The following is a 19,407-nucleotide window of genomic DNA, read 5'->3' as shown; positions in this document are numbered from 1 at the left end:
GAATGATGTACAAATGCGCTTTACACAATTGATGTGTGTATGGATTGCGATAACAGTTGTATGAGCCCCTAATAAAATGTTTTAAAAAAATTTAAGAAAACCCTGGACTATGGACTCATATTCGAGAAAGCACCGGGGAGGCATGTTCAGTCTGGTATTTAGAAAGCATGAGGAACCTGAATACATAGGAAGGCAAGTAACATCTCAGAGCAAAGTTATGCAGAGACGGGAATGGAAGGAGCTGTCTCATTGTTCTGTTTCAAAATTGCCCTGCCATTGTACTATGCACAGTTTGATTCTTAAGACAGAACAGAGGTGATGTGAGATCATTTGTCTTTCTCTTCAATCATCCTTCAGATCCTGCAGACCCACTTGGAGGTAGATGTGACATCTTTCCCACATTTATCTAAGTAGAAGCCAACCGTCCCAGGTACTAGTCAATTCAATAGTCTCTGCCAGAGAGCTGGACCAAGCCACCAAAGTGTCAAGAAGTGGGGGCCTTTCTTTTCCCACTGCCCAGTCCAAATAGGAATATGCAGAGGAATTGAGGCAGCCTAGCTTCTGGTCACAGCTTCCTGCCCAACTATTAGCACAAAGGTCCTAGCATCTATCTTCTCAGATTCATGTGTCCTCATCTGAATGAGGCCTCTCAAAACCAACAGTGTTATCATTTAATGTATCTTAAAAGGGGACCCTTGAGAGTAGGATAAAGACCTGGAATATGCATGAAATTATGGTCAGAAACATACAAGATTTGCTACCCTTCTAGAATGAAAAAGCACATTTTCTGTTTATTATTAAAATAGTGTTAGTCTTATTTCAATTTTTCGAGGAAACTTTCACACGATATGAATCCACATTTAAAAATGGAATAGTGATTTATGTATTATTGGAAGTTGAAACCATTCTAGTAAAAATGTGCTCTTATTCCCTTTATAAGATTGAACACATTGTCAGGTTTTTTTTAATCATAGGAAAGTAGTACCAGAAAGAGTTATAGACCTAATGCAGCTAAAAATTTTTGATTACATGTGAAGACGCTTAGGTTCAGACATTTGAAGCATCATTGTCACCACTACTATCCCCCCGAGAGTGCCATTTTTAACAGCTCTTTCACTAGTGCAAACCTATTTCCCAAATTTGTAAATATTCTTAGGATTTTAAATGGGACTATTTCAGTTATAAGTTATATAAGTTATCCCAGAAATCGGAAATAAAGACCCAAATGAAGAAAGCCCTTCAAGTAGTAAAGGGAAATTGGCTTCATACTCATATTTCCCGCTCTTATTCCAGTAAGGGTAGTTCCTGAGTGTTGAAAAGGATTAATCTGCTCTACTGGGCCTAAAAGGTCACACAAGGCAGTTGGAGGAAAGGGCCGGTGATTTATGAAAAAAACAGCAATTGAAAATCCCATGGAACATAGTAGGTCAATGTTGATTTATACTCATATATAATGTTTCTGCAAATTGGAAATGACTTGATGGCAACTGGTGAAATTGGAGAAGTGAAAGAAGCCACTGAAGGACACATCAAGGCCACTATGTCTGCAAGACGCACATAAATCTTGCCCACTAGTTCCTTAATTTAAATGAGTGCTGCCAAAGATCACGGCACTAAAGATTGGGAAAGGGTGGAGAGAAGGAATTATGTATTAAACTTTAAATGTCAAACTTCAGATAAATGTAAACTAATTGATAGAGTTTATTCTGGTTGCCCCTGATTATTTATTTATTTATTTTGAGATGAGGAAGGTTTTTATTTTATTTATTTATTTTTTGCCCTTGATAATTTTAGCTTGCATTTCTAGAGCTCAGGATTACGCAGTAGCAGATTGGCTAATTTGCCTTTGCAAATACTCTATAGTAATCAGCAAGAGGGTCTACTTTCCCTTGAAAATCCATTTACTTTATGTTTTGATAGACATATACTGACAGGGTCTAATTCTAGCCTGATGGATATTTTTTCTTTCTTACTCTTCTAAATGACAGGGTATTTATCTACCATCACGATTCCTTTAAATCCCAAAGTGCCGTATGTTAGTTATTTTTAAGTCACACCATTAGTGGCAGTGCACACCTACTCAGCGAGACTACCTGGATGTGGCGCAGGGTGCTGGGTGTCGAGAGACATGGACGTCGCAGTGGAGCATACATGAGTGCAGTTGAAAAAGTATCAAAATTATGTTTTTGAAAACTAACAAAACACTTAAAGTCTATCTTAAAAGCTGTTTTAAATACACAACTGATATCTGGCATATGATTGATTGACTTATTCTGTAGATTGTTTAGTGTTAGCTGATTTTTTTTTTAAAGGAAATTAGAAAGAATGCATTTCAGTATTAATTTCCCTGCACTGTACAAATTAACATGGAGTCAGTGATTTGCTGTGCTGCTAAGTGCAAGGTCAGCAGTTCGAACCCACCAGCCACTCCACAGGAAAAAGAGGAGGCTGCCTGTTCTGGAAAGATTCACAATCTCATAAACTTTATATCAGATGCAAATTAACTAGAGTGATACTCATACATTTTGAGAATCTTTGTGTTTTATGTCTTCTTTAGGGAAAATTGTTTCCATTTATGGAGACTATATAGCTCAAAGTATTTTCAAATACACTATAGCTGCCAAATCCACCTCTATATGCAAGAGAAAGGCATATGCTTTTATTGAGTATCTCAACATAGAGGCATCAGTAACTTTTAGAAGAAAGGTAGGGGAATAGTGATGGGAAGGCTTGGGGTCTTAACTTCCTTGGACATTACACTCGTGCCCTCTATTTCTTACTTGCTCTGCTGCTGTGATAATAGCAAGGGGCAGCAAAGTTGTTTACAATGGGAAAAGTTAGATAGGGGAGATTGGTACTCCTGTCAGACGGTGTGCCCCTCGATCTGGATATGAAATTACATAGAGTCTTTTGAAGGAACCCTAGGGTGCAATGATTACAGGCTTGGCTGCTAACTGAAAGGTTGGCCGCTGGAATTCCCCCCAACGTTCATTCATGCAAAGACCTGGTGATGTTTTCCTGCCAAGAGTACAGCCTAGCACATCCTATAGAGGAAATTCTACTTCATCACATGGGGTTCCAATGAGGAGGAGATGAACTCTATGACATCAAACAATGATCCAGTTGTTTGAGGAATTTCTTCCATGATTCTTAGGACTTGTACTGGTCTGCTGAATTTTTGTTTTTTCAATACTAATAAAACACAGAATCTCTCTCTCAAAAATTGTTTTAAAAGTACAATTGATATTTGGGATATGATTTCCTTATTCATTTTTATTATTTTTAAAATTTAGAATTAACTGGTAGGTTGTTTGAACTTACCTGGCAGTACTAAGACAGAAAGGAGGCATGGTAAGGGAGTGGTGAGAAAACAACACCATAAACAGGGGAACAACTAGGGTATCAAAATCAACAATAAAGAGGGCACAGAGATCCTGGGGATCTTTAGAGCAACAGCAATCTAGCTGAGAGGAAGTACTAAGAGGTGGAAGTAGGGTGAGCGGGATGGTGGAGCAGGAGGAAGGTAAAAGGGAACAGAGGAATGATCTAGGAAGAAAATCTATGGATTGAGGTATAAGTATAAATGTGTATATATGTAAATACACGAATTCATAAAATATAGAGGTATTGGCTTAGGTTCATATATTTATATGGCAATACACTGAGGTAGTGGATGGACTTTGGGCCTCTGCTCATAGCTTCCCTCAATGCAAGAACATTTTGGTCTAACAAACTGGCATTCTGTGATGCTCACCCTCCTGACATGATCACTGAAAATAAAATGGGTGCATAAGCAAATGTAATGAAAGTGGATGGTGCCAGGCTATCAAAAGATATAGCGCCTGGAGTCTTAAAGGCTTGAAGATAAACAAGCCCCCATGGAAGAAGCACAATAGCCTGTGGCATCCTGAGGTGTTGTTGGGATCAGGTAACAGGCATCAGAAGACGCATAAAAAACAAACAAACAAACAAACAACCATATTGTTGAGAATGAGTGGGTTGGAGCAGAGGGCCAAAGTTCATCTGTAGATAATGAGACACCCCTTCACAGAGGGGTCACAGCGATGGGATGCGTCAACCAGGGTGCAGTAAAGCACCAATGAAACACACAATATTCCTCTGGTTCCTTGAGGCTTCCTCACCCCCCCAACCCCAATACCATGACCCCAGTGATGCCTCTCACTTCAGACTAGACTGGAGCATGTATACTGGTACAGATAAGAGATAAGAGCCCACAACACATGGAGTTGAGGAACAGGAATGAGAATAGCAGTACTAGAAAGGTAGTGGGAAGGAGGGGAGGGGTGGGGAACTGATTGCAATGATTGACATATAACCACACACATCCCCTCCAGGGGGATGAACAACAGAAACCATGGGGGAAGGAAGACAGCAGTTGGTGTAAGACATGAAAATAATAATAATTTATATTCTATCAAGAGGTCATGAGGGGGAGGGGAGGGAGAAAAAAAGAGGAGCTGATACCAAGGGCTCAATAGAATGTAAGTGTCTATAAAAGATTGATGGCAATGTATGCACAAATAAGCCTGATACAATTGATGTATGGATTGTTAAAAGAGTTGTAAGAGCCCCAATAAAATGATCTTTTAATAAAAACAAAACAAAAAAAGGATTACAGCCAAGAGAGCCTTATAGTGCAGGTCTGCTCTGTAACACCTGGGATTTCCTTGAGCTGGAATCGAATCAATGGCAGCCACGTATGGTAACAGCAACATGTTGTTACTTCAGATAGCAGTGTCTTTGTTTTTACTTGTGCGATTATGGGGTGTTATATAGAATTACCCATGTAGTCCTTTTCCTCAACTAGATGTTGCTTCCTTTGTTACCTATGGGCTTCGGTCTCATTATCTTTAACATCTATGCATTGAACAGCTTGACCTTCTTATTCACCCACAGAACTACCTTACTTGATTTGATTTTGTTTGCTGTATTCCTTTGTACTTGAGGGCTTCATAAGGTTCATGGAAAAAGAAAATGAAATGATCACGGAAATTTCCCATGAATTTTTGAAGCTTCCTCATATTTGCAGCTTTCTTAGACTTTCTCTTTATAAATCATTCTTCTCTGAAAAACAGTAGAAATTGCTTTCTAATCCCCAGATATATCCTATATGTTCACTTCATTCTTTCTACCAATGCACAAGAACCTTGTGGAGCAGTGGTTAACTAAGATGTCAGCAGTTTGAACACACCACTTACTCTGTGGTGACTAGGTGTGCTTGTCTGTTCCTGAAAAGGTAATGGCCATGGGACCCCTATGGGGGGAGCTTTACTCTGGTTTGTAGGGTCATTATAGGGTCCTACAGAAGTGCAATTGGCTTGATGCGTTCGGTTGGTCTTTTGCCCGTGCAGTTTAGTGCTCAGAGAACCCAACCAGGGGCTGCTATGGCAGACACAACCTTCCCTTCATCAACACCTGCAGAGACGCACTAAACGATGGATTTCTGAAATACTTAGTCGTCTTGGTTTATGCCACTGTTTTAATGCCTCTGTGAAATTTAAATGAAGCATATAGGGTTGATGTTTCTGACGTTTTCAAGAATATCAACTGTCAAAAATAACTAGAACCTTAGGGATGTAAGCATTGGCTCAGATTTTGGAAGATCCTCCACAGGTAATTAATCACAACAACCTATCTTACACAAGAAAATGAAGCATAGAGATCCATTTCATCTAGGATGTTGTAGCACATTTGGAATTTAATTAACTATTTATTTAATTAGATTAATGATTGCCATTTCCACCTATCTTTTTAAAACTCCTGAGTTGGCAACGCAATACAACCCCACCATTATCTTTACCAGCTCATCACCTTATTTTGTAATTACTATTTAGTATAGATTAGCTTTGCTAAGCCAGTGGGGTACAAAGTGGGTGCTAGAAGACTATGGATGACAGTGAGAGCCCAAGATCCTTTTGTGAGAGCCACATAGGGAATATGCCTCTGGTGAACCATCCACAACTGGGGAATGGGAGGAAAGTAGTTACTAAACAGAGTGGACTGGTGAGACGAGTGTAGAAGATCAAAGGCCTAAATCTGACTTGAACAGTTAAAATGTTGTCAGTTGATCTCCACTCTGATGCAGGATGGACCTGATATGGTTCTTAAAAAATTCTGTACTTTTGTTTTGTTGTTCTTCACATTAGGGTGTATCTCGGAGGAGTTATGTCATTGAAGGTTACCCTCTTGATTTTGTGTTATATGTTTTTCTGTGTTTTGGTGTATGAAACCCAGTATGGATGAACTTCCAGGGACAACTATTGGAATTAGAGTTTCGGAGTGAGCGGGGTACAGGGGTGGTTGGGGAGGGAAAAAGGAGATGATGTTAAGGAGTCCAGGAGGAAAAGGAATGTTTAGAAACTGATTGTGGTAGCTGTTGTACAATCCTGATTGACATGACTGAAATATGGAATTATATATGAGGGAGTACCCCACAAGAACCTGAAATATTTTTTCAAAGTTTGTACTTAATTCCACCCCCCCCCCCTAAACCACCTTACCACCTTCAAAGTACTCTCCATTACATGTAATACATTTGTCAAATCTGAGATTCCATTCTTGGAAACATTCAAGCTTATCTGGTTGGATGGCATCTCCCTGTTTTTTTTCTTCACCTTATCACATCATCAAATTGCTGTCCTTCATGTCCTTCTTCATTCATGGAAACGAAAAAGAAGTTGCATGGAGAGAGATCAGGTGAGTAAGGTGAGTGGGGCAAAAGAGGCATGCTGTTTTTTGCCAAGTACTGGCACACTGATATGGATGTGTGAGCAGGTGCATTGTTATGGTGGAAAAACCAGCTCCTGTTTGCTACAAATCAGACCTTTTTTTGGTCAAACACTGTTATGCGATCTTTGCAGAACCTCTAAACAGAAAGCATTTTTCCTGAGACGGAAACAAAATTTCACACTGTTCTCTTTCATCAGCCAACACAAAAAATAAGGTTTCAGTGAAACGGCTTTTATAAAAAAAATCACTGTGACGAGAGAACTTTCTCAGGTGATGCCACTGGGTGCACAAACTTAGAGTGAGTTGCTCAATGCTCACCTAGTGGGAAAAATGCATACTACCAAAGTTTTGCTCCCGCCCAGTGCAATTTGGTTTATTTGTTTGTTTGTTTTTTTTGGTTTTTTTGGGGGTGTATCCTTTGTATGTATAACTCACAGTTAATAATAAATTGAAAAAAAACAAACAAAAGAAATGGCTGCTATTTGAGGTAGAGTGGTTGGACAAGGCCTCTGTGAAAAAGGTGTTTGAGTAGAAAGGTGAAGAAATGGATCATACTCAAAGAAGAGCATCCGAAACAAGTGAAACAGCAAGTATAAAGGCTGTGAGTGTAGCATACACCTGATATATGCAAGGAATAGCAAAGGTGCCATGGCTGGTTGAGAGTGACAGAAGGGAAGAGCAATGGGAGATGAAGTTAGAGATATATTCACATCCAGATCCTACTAACAACACATAAGAAAGACTGTTCTAGATATCGTCTTGTGATGGCATGAAAGGTAGGCAATACAATTCAAAGAAAGCCAATGAAATAAGTATTCAAATTCACTGCTATTGGGTCTATTCCAATTCATAGTGACCCATAGGACAGGGTAGAAGTTTCCTGTGGGTTTCTGACACTGTAACTGTTTACGGCAATACAAGGCTACATCTTTCTCCTATGGAGCGGCTGGATTTGAACTACTGATCTAGTGCTTAGCAGCCCAATGCAAAACAGCCCAATGCATAACTACCTATACCTGGGCTCTTGAAATAAGTATTAGCAATCTTTAAGATATTTCCAATTTATTATATATTACATTATGTAAAACCTACATTGATTTGTTAATATATTTTCTATATTATATTTACACAATATTTCTATTATATTAAACACTAATGGAGTCCAAACACCTAGATGCCTCCGACATATAATTTCCAGGCTACATCATATCTTCACTTTATAGATGAGGAGATGCAACACAAGACAGTTAAGTGTTTTGTTCAATGTCAGATGGTTAGCAAGTGCATCTAGGATTCTGACTCACAATTGTCCAAATCCAAACTTTGCTAGTGGGATGGACTCTTTCCCTGGTCCCATTCATCCCTGCCAAAGACAATTTTCTTTTGGGAGCTAGGTCTACAAAAAGTGTTGCAGGTAGAATCAGCAGGAAAGGGCTAGACCCACCAGAGTCATAGAAATTACTTGATGGTCCAGCCTTTTCATGGGAGACAGGAGCTCCTCAGAGTTTGTCTCTGTGCTGCTAAAATTGAGGTGACACCTATTGTCACCATGTTTTAACTCCAACATAAGGAACATAGCCTAAGCTAAATAAAATATTTTATGTACCAAGTAAAATTCCAGGAATATTATTTCTTTGGCTTGAAGTTGTTAACATTTTTGTGAACACATATGTTTTGAAATTTAAACAAAAATTATTTTTTGACTTCTTCAGGAGGCTAAATAACTGTGGGTTTCAAGAAAGAGAAAGCCAGTGGTTTAACATTTTGCTAGAAAATTTTAAGTGAAGACATATGCCTTGACAAAAATTTGGGAATAGAAAATACAAGACTATAACATATATGTGTCTGCATGCAAATATGTGTGTTTGGGCATGAGAAATGTAACTATTTCCTAGGGCTCCAGGATAAAGATGTTTCTAAAATGAGCACCAGCTAAGTCTACGGTGTGGGAAAAGTATCCACAAAATAGTTATCCACTCTAATTTTTACAATGACAGAAATGTTCTCTGTCACCACTGTCCTTTATGGTAGCCATTAGCAACATATGACTATTGAAATATGGCTGGTACAACTGAGAAATTGAAATTTTATTATTATTTAGTTTTAATTGATAAAGATTTCATTTTCATTGTTTGATGTGGAGTTTCCCAGCTGTGAAATGCAGGAGACGTGGATGCACAATGATAATAACTGACACAAGATTTTACAGGAATGGAGGGGAGGGGCTGGGCAATAGGGAGGAGAAGGGGAGTTTGGGAGTAAATAAGGAAGGAGGGAGGTGGAGGAGCACTGGAACTGATGGTGATTGCAGCTCACTTTGGGGTGAATCAATGATGTGGGGAGGGAATGCTCTAGGATAGATATGGTGGCGACTGTAAAACTCCCCTTGATATGTTTGAATGATGGAAGTAGTCAATTCTATGATATGTAAATTAGGTGCCAATAAAACTTTTGAAAAAATAGTTATAAATGATTTAAAACCAAGATTTTACTTACATTCCAATAGGTAAGATGGAATGAGGCTGCCATATTGGTTATCACAAGACCAGAACTTAGAAGCTCATTGCACACAAACTTATGTTTTTGATTTTATTATGTATAGTTTATATACCATATACATATATGATATGTATAGATATAGACTATAATACCCAAAGTAGCCATAACCATTTCATAATTTTCCATAAGGGTGTGGTACTCTAGTCATGACCACCTAATCTGAGAAAATGAAGACTGTTACTCAAGTGATTGCTGGGATGCTGTCAAGCCATTGCTGGAGCATCAACTCTTACCTGTGGCACTGTGTGCATCTCAGGGTGGATGTGTGCTCATATGATCTCCACTAGCTGGGTTTTCAGAAGTGAGTCACCAAGTCTTTCGTTCATGACACCTCTGGGCAGACTCAAATCTCCAAAGCTTTGGTTAGTATGTTTAATTATTTGTACCTTCCAGGCATGTTGAAAGCTTTCAATAAATATTGATTAATACTTATTACATCAATAAATGAACTAAGTCAAGAAAAGGTGAGCAAGTGGAGAGATAGATGAGGGGGTACCCAAAATAACTAGATTTTTTTCAAAGCTATGTATTTAATTTTTTTAACAAAGCAACCTTATTATCATCTTCAAAGTACTCTCCATTACACTTGATACATTTCTCAAATTTGTAATTCCATTCTTGGTAGCATTTTTCAGATTCATCTGTTTGGATGGCTGAAAGCACAACCCTCATTTTTTTTCTTCTCCTTTTCTAAGTCGTCAAATTGCTATCCTTTCATGGCCCTCTTCATTCACAGAAACAAAAAGAAGTCTCACAGAGGAGGTCAGGTAAGTAAGGTGCATGGGGCATACTGTTTTTTTGCCAAGTACCTGCACACTGAGATGGCTGTGTGAGCAGGTGCATTGTCATGGCAAAACTAGTCGCCTGTAGACCCCAAATCAGGCCTTATTTTGGTCATACACAATTACATAACTTTTCAGAACCTCTAAATAGAAAGCTTGATTAACAGCCTGACCTGGTGGGATGAACTCCAAACACACTAGGAGTCGATATTTTCATCCGTTCAGGAAGTTGATGAACTTCCAGAACGAGGTTTGTCATCAATCAGCATTTTACCTTTTTGAAACAAGAACAAAACTGGTACACTTGAGTTTTTCCTGACCTTGTAAGCTGTGTCATGACAGTTTCTGTGGCATTTTCCCCAAGCAGGAAACAAAATTTCACAGCCACAAGCTGTTCTCTTATATCAGTCATGACAAAAAAATAAGATTCGAGTGAAACTGCTTTCATGGGAAAAAATTCACTGTGATGCAACTGGGCTCCCTAATTCAGAGTGAGTTCTTTGATGCTTGCCTAGTGGGAAAAATGTGTAATACGGAAGCTCCACCAACAGAGCTTTTTTCTATTTTGGGGGTACCCCCTCATATTTTCCAAAATGATCTTTTTTTTTTTTAAAGGATAGTTGCCTTCTGGATTGTGACAGTAAAGTAATTCATCTCTTCAGGAGTCCTTCATGGATCTAGTATATAGATATAATTTATATTATGAATTAATTATATATAATATATTGATATTATGTAAATCTATATGTATTATACAATTCTACTCCTTCTTAGAAAAGTCAGAAGTCATATGTGTCATTTCATTTTTATAGTTGGTCTGTGATTGTAGAGTAAAACCTTCCTACATATTATAAGGTATGAAACATGGCAAATATGGGGAGAATTCTGTTTTATTCAAAAGTACACTTTAAAATTTATTTTACGTAAGCTTTCAATGTGTAGAGTAAAATAAAAATAAAAACTAGGATTGCTAGTTATTAGTTTTAATACTATCCATTTAATAAGATAAAACTTGATTTCAAAATTATCCTAAAGCTAAATATGGGAAACTGAAGCAAAAACAATAATTTTAACAAGGGAATATTTTTAATATAAGAATTGTGATATATTGGAAGAAGCACACCAGCATATGTGACCACGAGCTGTTGAAGGGATTGGGTGTCAGGCATCAAGGAACAAGAAATCATGTCATTGTAAAGGTGGGTGAGTGCAGAGTGGAGACTCAGAGTCCATCAGTAGGCAACTGAACACCCCCTTGCTGAGGGGTTGTGGGGAGGAGACGAGTCAATCAGGGTATAGGGTAGCAACGATGAAACACATAACTTTCCTCTAGTTCTTAAATGCTTCCTCCCCCCCACTATCATGATCCCAATTCTGCCTTGCAAATCTGGCTAGACCAGAGGATGTACATTGTACAGATAGCAACTGGAAACACAGGGAATCCAGGATAGATGACTCCTTCAGGACCAGTGGTGAGAGGGGCGATGCCTGGAGGGTGAAGGGAATGTCGGGTAGAAGGGGGGAACCAATTACAAGAATCTAAGTATAGCCTCTTCCCTGGGGGATGGACAGCCAAGAAGATGGTGGAGGGAGACATCAGACAGTGTAACTTATGACAAAACTATAATAATTTATGAATTATGAAGGGTTCATGAGGGAGGGGGGAGTGGAGAGGGAGGGGGAAAATGAGCAACTGATATTAAGGGCTAAAGTAGAAGGCAAATGTTTTGAGAATAATGAGGGCAACAAATGTACATATGTGCTTGACAATATGGATGTATGTATGGACTGTGATAAGAATTGTATGATCCCCCAATAAAATAATTAAAAAAAAAAAGAATTGTGATATATTATTACATGTCTAAATTAGTGGAATTTGAATAAACTGCATTTATTCATAGAGTTTTGAGAACCTTTGCACTTTATGACATTTTAGGTATCTGGTTTGTACAAATTTGGAACTTTATAAAAAGAAGACAATTATGGATAAAATTATGAATAGCTTACACTACCCAAAGATCCAAAGTCTAGAAGGTGTCCAGCTCCTACTACCAACCAGTCTGATCAGGTGCCCAAGAAGGACCAGAGCTACCTACTGGTCTGATAGAAGTTGTATCCCTTAGACACCGTTCAAACCTGGACCGGAACTCACCCCAGAGGCTCAGGGTTATTTTAAGCAAATAGCAGAGGCCTATAAAGGCCTATCAAGTGAACCATCATACCTATGGTTTGAACCCCATCATCGGCTCCTGAAAAGACAGACCTGGCGCTCTGCTTACAAACCATTACAGCTTTGAAAGCCCCATGGAGCCCTTGTCCTCTGCGTAAGTGGGGCCACAATGATCCAGGGTAGACTCTGCTATAACAATTCATGGTCTCTCCTCCTTATCTCTTACCATGCTCATCTTTCTGTTACATACAAACGCTGTGGGTATTTCTGCCTCTAATTTACATTTGTTTCCACTCATCCAGAACACGCCTGTCACTAATTTTAATACAGCCTAAATTTGAGAAATTTGCCAAGACGAAAAGGAACCCGGATGGCACAATGATTAAGCACTTGACCACAGCTGAAAGTCAGCAATTTGAACCCACCAGCAATTGCCGCTTCACAGGAGAAAATCCCAGGGGGTCAGCTGCTGTAAAAATTACAGACTAGGTCATCCCATAGAATAGTTTTGACTCCGTGATACAGGACTGTTGAGTTGGAATGAACTGACAGCACATAATAACCAGGACACACAAAGTCCCGCTTTCCCCCTGGTCAGGACCCAAATAATGATGTTGTTGATGTCCATTGAACTTATCACCTAATATTGAGTTATATTTTGCTCAATTATCCTGTAAGTTAAGTTTTGCTTCCTATGAATATTATAAATGTGCTTAATCCTGGGTTTAAATACTTTCATTTAGTTTACCGCACAACAGATCTATTTTGCTGATTAGCATTTTTTTTAAGATTTCATAATTCCCCACCCCATTCCACAAAAACAAGTCTTTAAAAATCAATGACTATCACACTGAGATTGACTAAAAAAACTAAGCAATTACTTCTCTCTCACACACACCCATACACCGAGATTTAAAAAAAACTAAAATAATTGCAAAAATTAAAGAATTTCTTGCTCAATAAGGCATGATTGCTTTGGTGTTGTTGCGGTTACTGAATTACCATAGGTTATGGAAAAATCGTCTCTGTGAAAATTCTGGTTATCAAGTTTTCCAGAGTGAGTTTGAAGAAATAAATGTAGCTGCTTTTACAAGTCTGATGGGGAGGAAGTCTGAGAGGGTACCAGGGTCCCTTCTTTTTCTTTCTAGTCAGACTTCATTAATCCCTATCCGATAGCAAAGAATGTGATCTATTTTTAAAGACCCTTCAGAAGCAAGATTACAACTTCCGTGGTAACCTAAATTAAAGTTTAACAATCCTCTGTATCTGAAAACTTTTGTTCTTATTTTCAACCCAAATCCTTAAAGCCTCCATCTCAACTCATGGCTTCTAATTCTGGCCTTGAAAGAGCCAGGCATTGTAGCTTGGCCTGTGAACCCACCTCTTTCACAGTCTGCTTTCAGTGCAAAGGCCATGCCTGTCCCGCTTTGCGTCCCCTACAGACCGGGACACAGCAAATGCCCACAATGTTTTGAAGCGCTCTGTGCCATGCTTTGAGTGGTCTAACTTCTCTCAGCCAGAGTCTGCTCAGACGCACTTGCTGGATGTAGCCATGAGAGTGGATTCGAAATGACAGAAATTCCGAAATCCACACATGGAAGTTAGTACTGCGTTAAAGTCATCAGTAAGAACAATCACAGTGTTGCATTTCTGAACCAACTGACCTCTTTTCAAACATTTTCATATACTGTAGCCTCTCTAAGCTTCAAAACAAGACAGAGGCGACTGAAGGGCAAGCCAGAATCCTGAATTTGAATTCAAAGTTAGGTACAGCGAGTCTACAGTGACTCAACCAGGACAAGAGGTACCACCAGAGGCACAAAACACACTTTATTCTGAGGCTCTACTCTATTTCAATGGGCACACTCAAATTTGGAATTTTAATTAAAATTATTTATGATTAATCCGAAAGCCAAATAAACCAAAAGTGGACCTTAAAAAAACCAATTGGGCTAAAATGGATTAGACCTTTTATCTTACATGTTTATTTTATAATGACCTAACAAATTCCTTTCTCAGTGCTTTATGCATCTATGCATTTAAGATGCTCTATGCATCTTAAATATATATCACATTATATATTCAGATAGTTTTCTGGTTTGTGTTGAAATATCTGAAAATTCATCAACTGCATGATGTAATTATGTTTTACAGTTTCTTAAAATTAATTTGCATGAAGAAAGTTTAGTTTTTTGTCATGGATTGAAAACCAGAAACATGTAATGCTTCATTGCTCATTCCCAAGTGGCACATCAACATACTTGCATTCTAAAATAGTGCTTTCATACATGCAGGGTAACTTCCAAAAATAATACTTTCATGGATGTGGGAAAGACTACTTTTAAGATGTGAAAAAATTCATAATATTCTTTCTCCCAACTGAGTCCACAGTTGCTTTCATGTTGAAACCTTGCATACTAAACATATCATCTTTATTTCTAGGTTGGTCTCAGAACTCATTGCTTTTTCTGCTGACTACAGTAGAAAACTGCTTGGCTAATTCTGACTTTCACAGTCTGTCTGCATTTCAACTTGCTTGCCTCATCACGGACATTTCCCTGAGAAAGATATAAAAGGATAATTGGCTAATCAATATGGAAAACAGCATCCTAAAGGGATGTTGGGGAATCCAGAGGCCACAATTCAGACCCATTGTCATTTTCATTCTGCCACTGTCTTATGAACATTCAAGTCTATCTATGACCAATTTTTGGGATGCATTATGAATGTGTGGTATCATAAGATAGAATCCTGTTTGAAAGGGAAGAAAAAGGAGTAGATCTTACAATTCTTTTTTAATGTGTGTTTCTGGGGTGGGTTTAGACTTGAATTCGTTTTAAGAAAGCCTAGCTAGTAAGGGGTGGAAATGACCCCATGAGAAGATAACCTCACTGACAGGACTGTTTCCTGGTCTAGGCAGTGAGCACAGAGTCCACTTAAAAGGCACTGATCACTAATATTGATCTCTGATCACTACATGACTAATACCTTCTATTTTTGACTTACATATGCATGTGTGTTCTTCTTCTGGACGTCATATGCTTCCTTGCTGAGAGCAATAAGTAGTATATTTGAAAGGGTTCCTAAAACTACCATTAACATTTTTCTCTCTCATCACCAAAATCCTCCCTAGAGGTGAACTTCCAAGGACCTTCGGCTAATTGGTATGGAGAGTAAGATGCTTAAGAAGGAGCCATGCATGCCCTGTGGTTGCTGGGTGCTGTTGTTCAAGTACAGCTTTCCAGTGGATGGCAATGGGCCAGAGCAATACTGTGATGTATGCATGGGGGCTTTTCCTTTTCAGCAGCCCCATAGCCCGGTCACTGGTACATGGGGGGAAAAAAAAACAAAAACAAAGAAGGAGCCATGCAACCTCTACACTTTATCTCAGCTAATGACACATGAAATTGTCCTTCAAAGTCTACTATCCAAGGAAGTCAAGAGGTCCAATAATGAATAGCAAAGAAAGGACTCTGGCTATTTACAAATGCATTTAGAAACCAGAATATTTTGTCTTAAAAATAGAAATGTATAGGAAAGTTTACTTTAGTCTGCATAAAGATTACTATGCTCTTTTTCCTCATAAACTTTTCTTACTGCTTTAGGGAGCTAAAATAAATGGTCAAAAATATATAGATATAAACACACATATATGTTCCCATATAGGTACCTATAGGCACACACATATGGATGAATAAATTTTATTTAAATATTTATTTTTATGGGCATAAAATAAAAGTAAACCATAACATATGAAGACTTTTATGTTTATATGGATCAAGTCACAGGAATTAAAAATATATTCATTATATCATGTATCATTTATATGGATAGAAGGATCTATGCATACTTCATAATAACTTTCTTAAGTTTAGGACACCGAGGGTATTTTGAAAATATGCATACTTATACCTTTATGTTTATTTTGAAAATTCTTCATGTAAAAGGCCACTCTATTACAGGTTATCTATATCATAAATATAATAAATTATGAATTTATGCAATATAAAAATAATCACTCAGAGATTCTTCCCTGTTCTTCAAGGAAGCAAAAAGTTATAAGAAGAAACAAGCTATGTAGTAAAAATAAAGGAAGGAAACATCAGAATTTGATAATATATCCATCAGTTATTGCAAATGATACGATCTTTCTGAGCTTCAGTTCCTGACTAGTCCAATGACAGCCAAGTAATTTCTAACTAACTTACAGGCTTATTGTAAAAACCAAACCACGGATTTGCCTACACCTTTTGGAGACATTCATTACAAAGCAGCAGTACTACTTTGCTTCCCATATTGCTATAGTCCTGGGGGATCCTTGGATGAGAATAAACATTTGATATGCAATTTACAATAACAGTCTTTCTATATTTCCTGGATCTTTAATGTGTTCATCAAGTGAGCTGTATACCTTTGTTTTAGTTAAAGCAAAACCTTCCGATAAACTCAACTTTTTGATTTATAATAGGGGGCATCCTATTATGATAGAGTCTGAAGTTTTACATCTGCTTGTAAGGCTGCTATCAGTTTTTATCCATGGAGTTCCATAATGAATCCAGAATGCTTCATGTCAGACTGTGACCATCTACTACTTGATTCTTGTGCACATTTGGGCCAAATGCCTGGCATAGCATAAGAATGTTTTCTTCACACCCTTACCTGACTGCTTAATGTTTGTATGATCTTTATATAAATGTTTGCTCTTTTACCTGCAAAGACAAAGGCACCTGTACCTTAGAAGACATTTGATGATAGCCCAGAGACATAATGGTCACTTTCAGTGTAAAACAAAGGGAAGGAAAGATCCATGTCAAGATTGCGATCCAGTCCTCTACCAGTAAGAGACAGACATACTCCAGTTTTCCCAGATGTACAATTACTGGCAATTCTATTCAAGTGGGCAAAACAAAACAACATTTGTCTGTGGTGCCATATAAAATATCCTGTACTCATATTCTGCTTCTTACACTAAAGAAGTTGCTATCATAACAGAAAATAATATTTGTTGATAATGATTTTGGCACCAAATTTAGCAGTAAAATGAAATGTAATATGTTCAGAAATTGAGGATATGAAAATAGGAGTTTGACAAAGATGTGCCTTTTGAAGCCTTCTTTTAATAAATGAAACGCAACTAGGAGTTTGATCATGGAAAATGGCCGTTCAATCAACAAAGCTATACAGTTCCTTTGATCTAGGATCTTCCTGAAGACCTGACCCTGAGGGGTTATGAAATACCTGGAGTATAATCCACCTGGAATATCTTCATGTGATATTGGCTAAATGGTGTCTTGGAACACCTGTTCCTGGAGCTCCTCCAACGGAGACTTCTCTCTATAACAGAAAAGCTTTGTGAAACAGTTTCCAGGAACTAGGTCTCCGAAGTGACCTTTCATTTTCAGATTTTCATTTGCCCTAGAAATCAAACAAGATTTTGATTGGAGAACTTGTAGCAATAAAAACCATAGCGAAGGGTCCTCCCTAATCAGTCCATTATGTTTTATTCTCAACAAATACTAAGGGTTTAGAATTCAAGTGACTTGCTTACTAAAAAGGAGTAAACTGTTATACTTTGCTTCCACGGATATTCAGTAGATTAGGTCTATTTGTCTCATAATGATATTGGATAGACTAATAATCTCATAGGCTTTTCACTGGGCGGACACTGCCCTTACAAGCTCCAGATGACTCCTTTAAAGTTTATGCAATGGATAGTTAAAGAGAGTGTTTAGTAAGGTAGTTGTATGTTGAATATTCATTCTAACACCATATGCACAACACTTGATTATGTTATCATTTTTCTTGCACCCTACTTCTTCATTGATGTTTAACTTTCTGGAACCTGTTTCCTCAGAATGCTTCAGATTCAATCAGCAATAACTTAATTTCTAAGTATTGGGAACTACGTTAGAATTATGTGATTATATGCCTGATGGTAGTTCACATGCCCATGTTGTTGTTGTTGAAGTTTTATAGCAGATAAAGTCTTTAGCTTTATTACATGACTTTTAAAGAGAATTATGTTCAAAGGGCTTACATTAGAATTAACAAATTCTACCCAAGCTTTATAGTAAGTTTCTAAGCTATTTAAATAACATTTCTTAGTACAATATGCCTCTTTGTATCTAAAAGGTAGATTGTTGAAAACATGACCCAAAATAAATAAAAATTAAAAGTTTTATTTTTAACGAATGGAGAATTGAACCTAAAATTTAGTTCAGGTTAAATTATAAATTGAAAAGTTTCTAATATTCTATTCATAATCCCATAACTTTGGATATTAATGCCTATTGTTTTCCAAACAAAACAAAATGGGAATATAAAAGATAAATATTTGACATCTAATTTCTAATAGGTTGGGGCCAGGTTACATATCATTAATCAACCTCAATAAGTTATTATCTTGTCCCAAACTACACAAATTTAATATAAAATATCTATAAATAATTTATTTTATAAATATAATATATAAGTAATTTACAAACCCCTATTTGTAAATTATTCAACTTCCTTCGTTTTTAGAAAACAATTACAGAGTGACTGCTAATTTTCAGATGGCACTCCTCATCTCCTTGAAGACATTGAAGCACTGTGATACAAGTAGACTCAGCAGCAGTGGTGAATTATCTGTGTGTCTCGACACATTTAATTACATGGAACACACACCATTTCTCATAATATCAATAGAAAACTTAGAAAATGAAGTTTAATTTGTGAAATGTGTGCATTTACACGTGTGCATAGTTTGATGTAGAAATGTTTGTTTATATGTGTTTGTATGTGTATGTGTATATGAAAGTAGTACAGAACCTTAAGCTATAAAAATTGACCTTTTTTAAAAAACACTAGGCTCCATAGTCATCCGGAATGACTAATTCATGCTTGTCCAAAGAGATTAAAAACAAACAACTAACACCTACCAGATTAAGGACCTGAGGAATAAGCTTTCCTTGATATTAGATTCTTGAGGAGTTTTCAAGACCAAAATAGAAGTGTAAGTAAAAAATATTCTTTTCAACTTTAAAAAATACTTTAGTATTTCTAGGAAGCAAATTTAAGCACACAAAAAATAAGACTACATCTAGGCTTCACAGAAAACTCCAACTTCTTTTGAGAAAAGAAATGGCATTTATGAGAATATTTTTC

General features: G+C 37.4%; 1 protein-coding gene and 1 non-coding gene across 20 annotated transcripts in view; one reads left to right on the top strand and one right to left on the bottom strand.

The window, feature by feature from the left end:
* Positions 1–19,407, bottom strand: part of MYT1L (myelin transcription factor 1 like) — a 723,101-nt gene that overhangs the window by 195,942 nt on the left and 507,752 nt on the right. For 14 of the 19 annotated variants that reach the window (XM_045294233.1, XM_045294236.1, XM_045294234.1 and 11 more), the window contains exon 10: positions 17,500–17,595. The exons of the other annotated variants lie outside the window; for them this stretch is intronic. In XM_045294233.1, coding sequence (XP_045150168.1) covers positions 17,500–17,595 — 96 coding nt within the window. The remainder of the gene's footprint in view (positions 1–17,499; positions 17,596–19,407) is intronic. 19 annotated transcript variants of the gene reach the window in all.
* Positions 15,463–15,595, top strand: LOC115870968. Its single transcript, XR_004047026.1, has one exon. It is a non-coding gene; the product is annotated as a small nucleolar RNA SNORA84 (small nucleolar RNA).

The sequence above is a fragment of the Echinops telfairi genome, unplaced genomic scaffold, assembly GCF_000313985.2.
Source record: "Echinops telfairi isolate 266 unplaced genomic scaffold, ASM31398v2 ScPeMD7_3509;HRSCAF=4178, whole genome shotgun sequence".
Taxonomy (NCBI): Eukaryota; Metazoa; Chordata; class Mammalia; order Afrosoricida; family Tenrecidae; genus Echinops; species Echinops telfairi.
This window is presented reverse-complemented; position numbering and strand designations above follow the sequence as displayed.